The sequence below is a fragment of the Lactuca virosa genome, chromosome 2, assembly GCF_052849685.1.
Source record: "Lactuca virosa cultivar CGN04683 chromosome 2, Lactuca_virosa_CGN04683_v6, whole genome shotgun sequence".
Taxonomy (NCBI): Eukaryota; Viridiplantae; Streptophyta; class Magnoliopsida; order Asterales; family Asteraceae; genus Lactuca; species Lactuca virosa.
Genome location: NC_136427.1, coordinates 269,672,006 through 269,681,508, shown reverse-complemented (window position 1 = coordinate 269,681,508; position 9,503 = coordinate 269,672,006). Strand labels below are relative to the sequence as shown.

General features: G+C 32.1%; 1 protein-coding gene across 1 annotated transcript; it reads right to left on the bottom strand.

Moving 5' to 3' along the window:
* Positions 1-8,184: 8,184 nt before the first annotated feature.
* LOC145158501 (BAG family molecular chaperone regulator 6-like) lies at positions 8,185-8,890 on the bottom strand. Its single transcript, XM_079077391.1, has 3 exons — positions 8,639-8,890; positions 8,445-8,550; positions 8,185-8,324 (listed from the first exon to the last, which is right to left on the bottom strand). Exons 1-3 carry the CDS (start codon positions 8,888-8,890, stop codon positions 8,185-8,187), a joined length of 498 nt encoding a protein of 165 aa, XP_078933517.1.
* Between the last annotated feature and the right edge of the window lie 613 nt (positions 8,891-9,503).

Here is a 9,503-nt window from a genome sequence, read left to right as displayed (position 1 = left end):
ATAAGACTTGTATTGGTTTAAAAGGATCGGTTTTCGATTCCTTCATTTAGTCTTGTTCCGTTTTCAGTTTACTTGGTCCCGGTTCTAGACCGAATAACTTCCCTAGGCTTCATAATAGGATATTAATTATAGTGTATTTAATTAGGTTGAAAGGAGTGGCGGTGATGGTGACATGGTCCGGTTAGGCTCCACCTCAACACCTACTTAACTTATCATTCTAAAAGAGTAGTGTTCATTCTTTGCCATTCACCAACATCCAATTGAGAGAGAGAGAGAGAGAGAGAGAGAGACCTCTTGTTTTTTTGGCATGTCGTCCCAAGGGATGATGTTTCAAATTCATATCATCTACCACATAGGATGTCAGACACCCTATTTCTCTTAGCCTTAATTCAGACTGTTGGTTTATTATAGCATCTTAGTACAAATACCACAGTACCATATGATCCCCGACAAGCGAAGGGGATGAAACAGTAAACTGCCAGCTTACCCGTCTCTCTGGGACTCCTGATGCAAACACTTCAATCAATGCCTTCTTGTCTCCTTGGCTTTACCAGCCGGGCTTTATGCCTTTAAAGCTTTCTAAGGAGGGTCACTCATCACCTATGCAAATATGAACTCTTGGTAGAATTCCTTAAATGTCAGGATTGACAATAACAGGATTCAAGGAAGCAAGCTAGCCAGAAGCTCTTACTCGTGCTCAATCATGTCTTTTATTAGTTTTATGTTTTTAGAGCTTGTTATTGGAGCTATTCTTTTTAGTATTAACTATACCGTTTATCAATTTATCTAAGAATTATAGTTTTTATCCTAATTTATCATCATTTTCATGAACTCATTATAAAATTAACACATTCTATTGACTAATTTATCTTGATTCTTGATTCTAGCTTTTAAACATATTTAAATTTACTTGTTATTCGATAGTTACCTTAACATATCATTAAAACCAACTTTTCTACTTAAAATGCTTATTTTCTTAATCATATATACATTTGTCTTTTAGTCTTTTAGCTACCATGATATCTATTTACCAAAACAAATCTTGAGACAAATTGCGTTTACTGTTCATATATTTAAATTTTATGTATCACTTGAACCATTAAATTTTTATATTTGTCACAGTATTATAACAGATTTATATATATTGGATGATAAGCGATTACCATATGTCGTTTTCATGGATTCCTTATGATTTGGTTTTGATGTCATGAAAAAAATGAACAATCAATTCTCTTTGACATGGAGCACCATTGTTGTTGAACCCACCATCCATCCATTAAGCAAACAACCACAAATCTCTCTTCTCTCGTCTCCTTCATCCCGAAAGCCTACCTGTAGAAGCCCCACCATCATGCAGTATCCACGTCGTTAAACCACTATTTTAGCAAATTGATCAAGGTGGAGTTCAACTCATCTCCTGGTAACTTGTTACATTATATTGAAAAACAGACACAACTTAGGTGTTGTTTGTTTTTTTAAAAAAACCTCTTCAAACCACTTTCTACTGTGCGGCGCAGCACACGCGCAACACTTTCCCTCTCACAGCAGTTTTGTTTTTTGGAAGATTTCAGACTGCAAAAACTCTGCGCGTGTGCTGCGTGGCGCAGCACTTGACTTGCCTCTTCAAACCTCTTCAGGTTTTATTTTTTTGAAGTGTTTTTTTTAGAATTTTGGTATAACTTATTTTTTTAAACTTTTTTTTAAAAGCTTTTATTTACGGATTTGATACAATTTCTTATTATAATTTCCACAAAATTTTCTAACTTGATTTTTTAAAAAAAAACCTTTGATTTTTTTTTTAATTTTTTTACATTTTCCGTTAATAATATTTTCAGTTTCGGTTTCATCTATTTTAACGTGTATAATTTTTTACGAACTTTGTAGACATCGTTTGCAATACTTTCTTAATTTTTTTTATTATTTTCTTTTTTTATGTTTTTTAAAATTAGTTTTTTTCTAGAATAAAGTTATTAGCTTCTTTTATATTTTTGTAAGTTTTTTTTTAAAAAGTTTTATATTTTTGTTTTTTTATATGTTCTTTTTAGTACTCTTTCAATGTTTTAATACTAAAATTATTATAATTTCGGTGTTGAGAACTATTTTCAGTTTATAGAATTAGTTTATTTAAATTTCAGTTTACTGTAGCAGTCTGTAGATGTTAAAAAACAAACATGCTTTTTATTATGGATTGCAGCCGTTTGTTCCACCTCTTCTGCTACAGATGATTGCAGAGATGGTCCGCAGAATTCATGAATTTTCGCTTCGAAAAAACAAACAGCACCTTAAATTACAATATATTCGTCATAAAGAAAGTAATGTTTGGTTTATCATTAAATTTAGTAAATTTTTAGTCTAATTACAAAAAATATATAATATATTCTCTTTCCTATTTATAACAATTTATTTCTAAACTTGGATATTTATGATTTATGATGTATAGGAGTTAATCATCTCAAAAAATTAAAACCGAAATCATATTTGATTCCGTTCATTCTTCGACGTACCAAAAAATTACATATTTTGTTTTTTATTATTTACTTTTTAAATTTTAAGTTTCATAAATATACATAAAAAGTGAGGTGGCGCCTACGTGAAAGGTGCAACTTTTATGGCACCACTCCCTCCGGTGTTAGTTACGCCCAATTTCTTTTCGGGTTGTGTATTTTTATCGTGTTATGTCATTAATTGACACCGCTAACGATGCCACAACCTAAATAGACAATCAATAATGAACTTGTGGAAAAGATAAGAAATCAACAGTTACAAATATAAATATATATTACAGTGGAGAATTGTAGAAATAAGAGTAAATTACAAAATTATCCATTGTGCACATGTTTAAATGTATGGTTTAGTCTTTATTTTAAAAAATTAATTATTTTGCCCTTAATATTTTTTTTCATTTTCTTTTATTTATTTATCAGTTTTAAATTAATTTATCAGTTTTAAATTAAAAAAAAAAAGACAATAAAACAAATATCCCCACCTCTCCCTATCCGGTACCACCACCTATCACTGCCAGCTCCTCCGGTACCACCAGTTCCTCCGACACCACCACCCGACTGTAAAGCTTCAACCTCACCAACTCACCAACTCTCCTTCCCTTCACCCTTCGTATCCTTCTCTTATTCCGTTAGCACCACCTCCTACCTATTCCGGCAACACCACCGTATACCTATTCCAATACCACACATCACCTCTAGGTCACAATTTGTAACTAGATTTGGGCCACATATCAAAATCGATGTTGAGATCCACACAAAATTCCAAAATCAAAATCGATGATGAGATCGATGCTGAAATCCCCCAAAAATGTAGAATCGGACCTCTGGAAACCACCCCTTGATCTTTATGAGTTTGATTTCTGGGAATCGATAAAACAAACAGATCTAAAATGGTATTGAAACCCTACACACTCGATCCTATGAGGGAATCGATCAAGTGCACTCGGTCATGAAACAAATCTGCACTTGGTTCTTATTTAAATGGAAAAGAGAAAAAAAAGACTAGTGTTCTACAACCCTCTGTAACCATGTCGTCGGAGACAGTGGCCGCCTCCGCCTCCGATTCGAACAAAGAAGAAAGAAAGAGTCTGACAGTTATAATTGAGAGAGAGAGAGAGAGAGAGAGAGAGAGAGAGAGACTTCTTCATTTGGGGTGTATGTGTTGGTAGGGTTCGATGTTTCAGAGAGGAGATAAGTGGTTTCTTAATGCTCGCGGAAGAAGATGAAGTCGGTGAGGCGATGTTCGTCATTGGAAGATGAAGCCGGTGAAGTGTTTGGTGGGGTTCGATGACCTGGAAACAAGGAAGGTGGAAGGAACGTAATAGGAAAGTGAATGTGGAGCGGTAGGGTGGGTATTTAATTTCTTTTTTAATATAAATTAATTTATAATTAAATTAAAAATAAGTATTAAGGGCAATATAACCATTTATGGCTAGCAAATGATACAACGTGCAAATTTAAACTAAAGAGGGACCAAACGTGCAAGTTTTAAAATAATAAGTGATGGTCTGAATTAAGTTTTGAAATTAAGGACCGGACGTTTTTTATTTTTTTTTTCACTTGCACGAGGGACCGATTCGTATAATTTACTCTAGTAAAAACTAAAGAAATCAATAATTATAATGTTCCTAGATTGACAGATGTTGTTTTTAAAAGAATTATTTTTAGCATTTAAAAAGGTCTAACGACGCAACTTGTTGCCCATTTGTCTTTCATAACTATATAGTGTTTGTCTTTCATAACTACATAGTATATACCGACTTTTTTTATAACAATATATAAAAGAAAAATCCAAAGTCGTTTAAAAAAATATATAAAGAAATAAACAATCAACAATGAAATTTGATAAATAAAGAAATCAAACTATGTAAATTGAATTGTTAATATTATAATAGCCTTATTTATATTATTATTATTATATATTATATATTTAGGTTTTTTCGATTAAACATCAATTTTTTTTAGTAAAACACTTATTTTTACTAAGTTGTGCAATTTATTACTCATCTTAAAGCTATTATTAGTCTTATCATTCTTTTGATGTATATAGACTTTTATAACTATTTATGATCTTACTATTTTTTAGAGAGTAAGATTGAATTTTCCTCCAAAAAAAAAAAACTTGAAAAAGTTTTTTCCAAATGATGGGAATGCATGTTATATCATGTCTAAACCTTAGCTTTGTTTAAAACAGAAGCAAAAAAGTAGTGATGTTTTATAATTTGCTTCTCACATTTTGATATCTACGTTTTTTCTTGATGATTTTTCCGTAGCATATACTTCTCTTGTCTAAAAGAAATTAATGTTTTCATTTTTATTTTCTATGAAAAAATTATGTAAAGTTTAAGTTTCAGATTTGGTCTTTATGCTTTATCCAAATTTGAAAGTTCAATCAAAATTTCCAAATTGTACCAATGATGTCCTTAAGTTTGCATATTGTTGCGGATATGATCCCGACCCATATAAATGACATCATATTTTTTTAATGAACTTCCAATTTTCAGTAAAAACGCATAGACCATATCCGCAGTGAAATGCAAATGTAAGGATTGACATTGAAACAATTTTAAATTTTGGACTAAACTTATATTTTGAATAAAACACAAAGTCCAAATTTGCAATTTACTCTTATATAAATGTATACTCTTTGTTAGTACGAGCGTTCTACGATGTTTAAACTTAAAAGCTAAAATAAACAAACACAAATCTAAACTAATGTGATGTTACTAAAACTTTGCTTTAATTATTGTATAAGCTACTAGAAATCCTTTTTATTTGCTTTTCATATCTTGATGTTTACTCTACCTTAGACTCTATCAAAGAATTTATTAATTTTTACCAATCCTATTGGGCACTAGTCTTTCCCCTGGATTGACCCGAACCAACTATATTCGACATTTGGTTAATTTAAAAATAAATAAATAAATAAATAAATAATAAAAAAAATCGACCACCTTAAAACCAAATCAAATGTAAGCATTCCGATGTAAATAGAAGGTTAGAACTTAGAAGGTATACATACATTAAAATCCCACAAAAATAATTCATATGAAGCTTATATAAGTTGTCGAATCATATATTATATTGGCCAGTTTTCCTGTAAGTGAGCTTATCTCCATTCAGTGTAATCATCCAACAATCGACGTGGAAAATAAATACGGATCAAAGTATTGTATAACACAACAGACGCATAGGAATCAAATTACGAAAAGAGATTAAACCAAGGTCCAAGGGCCATTTTGACGTCTCTCCAAAAGCCAAAAAGTTGAATAATATATTTTTACTTACCATTTTTATATCTATACCCGGTGGTGGATTTAGTATGGTCCTGGTGTTGCACCGACAACACCTGTTTTTTCTGTTCGCCGTGAAAAAATTTTCGCTTTATTTTTTACGCTTATACCGATTTTCCATGTATCGGCAACACCTATTTCATCTCGGCAACACCTACTATATATTACTGCGTCTTCCCCTGTCCATACGTTTTTTATGAATGTATGTATGTATGTTTTTTTTATAAAATTGTTAGTAAAAATATATTACATTTTAACGGGGGTAATCTTAATGAAAGTTGTAGTAGACTCAAAAAATGAACAATGTGGATAAAGATCCTTAAAATCTGATATCGTATTAAGAAGTTACGATGTTCAAAATACAAGACCTAAGCCAAACCACAAGACTTACGCAACCAAGCAGTCGAGATCGCATTGGACATAAGCATCAACAACCCCAAGCACCTCATCAATGATTGTTTCACGTAAGATCTCGTGAAAAAAAACCTAAAGAAATCAATCATAAGTACTGAATGAGTACAAAAAATGACTTATTTTGAAACAAAAAAAAAATTAAGGACTAAATATGTACAAAAATATTAAGGACTAAATGTGTACAAAATGAAAAATATATTACCCTATCAAGTCATTTTTCCCGGCTAACCTGGAGTAACAGGTCATAAGGACTGAATGTGTACAGTTTAACAAGTTTAAGGGGTAAATGTGGACAAAAAAAAAATTCACTGACCAAATGTGTAGAAATCGAATAATATGTTACCGTTTTGAGTCATTATCCCTAAATACAGATCCCAAGGTATAAGTATTCCCTGAAGTAACAAGTGACCAGATAAAGGAATCCACCATGCATGGGAAAATCCTTACGGATCTTTCTTGGATTTTGAACATGTAAGCTTTATTACTGTTTCTTTGGTGGGATGTTATATCCTGCAGTTGTTTGTTGTATGGCCATTTAACCATTCTATCCTACACTTCAATCCTAATATTCTCTTTCATATATGAAAGTTTCTGGTTTTTTAATTTAAAGAAAGTTAAATTACAAAATTTTGATTGAAGCCATGGACAAAAAGGTTACAACATTCTCAGTTGTTATTCTGGGTGCTGAGTTTAATGTATATATGTGGTAAACTACTAAATATTGTTAACTAATTTGTTAAAAAAAGTATACATTTTTTCCATAGAGATAATTTATATATCTTATTCTTCCTTTTTAACGATTTATATTTATTTGTTTGATTACTAACACGTTTGTATAAGTAATGGTGTATTCGTTTTGTTCAGGAAACGAATAATGGGCTGGGTTTTGTGTTCTGATTTTGACTAGAAGTCATTAATTGGGTTTTGTCTGATGACTAAGTGCCATGCCCATAGGCCATAGGCCCATAGATCGTATACAACATTTTTTAGAAAATTTAAATGAAAGAACTTGGAAGTGCAAAAAAATAACTAAGAAAGGTACTTTTATACTCTTTGTAGAACAAAGCAATGTTTTCCTATGCTCCTGCCAAAAAGGCCATGACGTGAAGTTATTGAAGGTATGACTAGTCAGATAATTTAATGCAAGTGCAAATAAGTCGATGGGACATCCATAAATAGACCTGCATGCCCAAAAGAGATCGACCCAGGGGAAAGTGTGAGAGACATTAATGCAATATCACCTTCTATTGCTGAATATAGTAATTATTATACTCCTCCGTTTCAAAATTATAGTCCATCTTTCTTTTTTGGTTTGTCTCAAAATAATAGTCCACTTCTAAAAATAAATAACATTTTTATCAAAATACCCCCTCATTATTACTTAACCAACTAAGCATTTCATGAAACATTAAATGCAACGTAAGGACAAAATTGTCATTTTATTATATAAAGTTAATGGTAATTAATGGTTTCTTAATCTATGTGTTTTTTGTCTGTAGACAATAATTTTGGGACGGAGGGAGTATTTGAAATACGGAGTTTTATTCTACAAGGGTTTGAATTTATCCGGCACTTATCATTTTGTCATTTTGGGTTATTAATGGTTAATAATGATTTTTTTTGGTAGTTTAGAGACATAAAATCTATTTTTACCTGTTAAAAAAGGTCCAAGACTTGTTATTACCGGTATTCTTGATGACATGACTTTTTTCACAAGTTATAAGTATTAAACTAAAATCCACCTCACAAATTACCAAATCATAACCAAAATCTACTCAAACACTTAAAATACAGGCACCGTATCAGAATATTCTCTTCTTTCTTCATCCTCTTCGACTCATTGCAACCAAAATCTTGTTCTTCCCGTCCGACCCTTTCCCGTCGGCTTGCTCCGCCACAAAACTCAACGGATTTGCCTCATAAACAACCAGTTGCTCCGACGTCATATCATGTACATAATTTGTACCTTCGACTTAATGATTCTCCAGATCTAACCTCACAACCTCATCGTTGCTACCAGATTGAGCTTGAACATGATCTTTATTAAGCTCGTCGGAGATCTGTTCAACCAGTTGCTCCGGCTTTATAGCGTGTATAGGATTTGCAGCTTCGACTTCATGATCATTGTTAAGCTCGCCGTTTTTTTCTTCATTTTGCGATTCCACTTGTGGCTCAAGAGCGGTATTTTTGATTTTTCCACCATCATCTTCTTGAGATTCTTATATAATTTCACATGGGGTTTCAGATTTTACAAATGTTAACGAATCAAGCTTCTCTTGTAAATCGACAAGCTCTTTTGCCACAAATTTCCTAACATCTCTCATAATCGGATGCAAACCCTGATAAATCGCATATCAAAGAACAAAATTATGATTCCAGCAACAAAAAAAAAATTACAATTGAGAAGATGAAGAAATGAAGGTGTACCTGAATGGTGTCTAGCTTTAGGAGAAGACTCATTATGGTCTCTCCGATAATCAATTTTTGCTTGTCATCCATGGATGACGCCAGATCCTGAATACGATTTCTCAGCTCAACCACCTGTTTTCCAACTTGAGCAATTTGCCTTAATTTCATCAACGACTGATATTTCCTCACTTCAAAACCACGATACACAGACTGTATCATCAACATTGATTCAATTACATTAGGTGTTGCACGTGGCAATTGAGTTGACATCTAAACCTGCTGATTAGGATGGGTGTCATTGGCTGACTCGTTCAAATTTTATAAAAGGACATTTTAAAACCTAAAAATACATGTTCGTGCCATTCAAATGTAAAAAATAGTCATGAGGGAACATTTAAACAAATATACTAAAGTTTGTTGGGCTACAATGACAATAATGCTATCATTTTGCATTGGTACATGCCATATAATAATGACTATAACACAACAATTTGGATGGAAACCCTTGGTGGCAAAAGCCACAATGTACTAGACTTGTATATATTAAAATTGACTGGAGGAAGAAGGTTACAATTTTTGATGGAGAGAAGGGAAAATATTTTTGACTGAATGAAATAAACTACCTAAGGCCTATATTTATAATCTAGCAACTGGTGTCCTAAAAACTAGAAAAAGGAAAGTTTGGCATATTCTAATAACTAGGTGTTGAGAATCGTCCAACTGTGTTCCAGATGGTTCTTTGGATTGCTTCCTTATCAAGTCTTCTATCTATTAAGGATTATAGTTATCTTGTTTCTGTTTTCTTTTATTTAGAGTTTGTTTCCATATCTAACTCCGGTAGTATATATACCTAGTGTAATCTCCTTATTTTATTGATTAAGAA

Excerpts from the sequence above, each read along its gene's own strand:
- LOC145158501 (XM_079077391.1), bottom strand. The coding sequence starts at position 8,890 with ATGTCAACTCAATTGCCACGTGCAACACCTAATGTAATTGAATCAATG. Across the intron at positions 8,551-8,638 it reads TAAAGCTAGACACCATTCAG|GGTTTGCATCCGATTATGAG; the intron begins GTACACCTTCAT and ends GCGATTTATCAG. Across the intron at positions 8,325-8,444 it reads TGTAAAATCTGAAACCCCAT|TCGAAGCTGCAAATCCTATA; the intron begins GTGAAATTATAT and ends ATGATCATGAAG.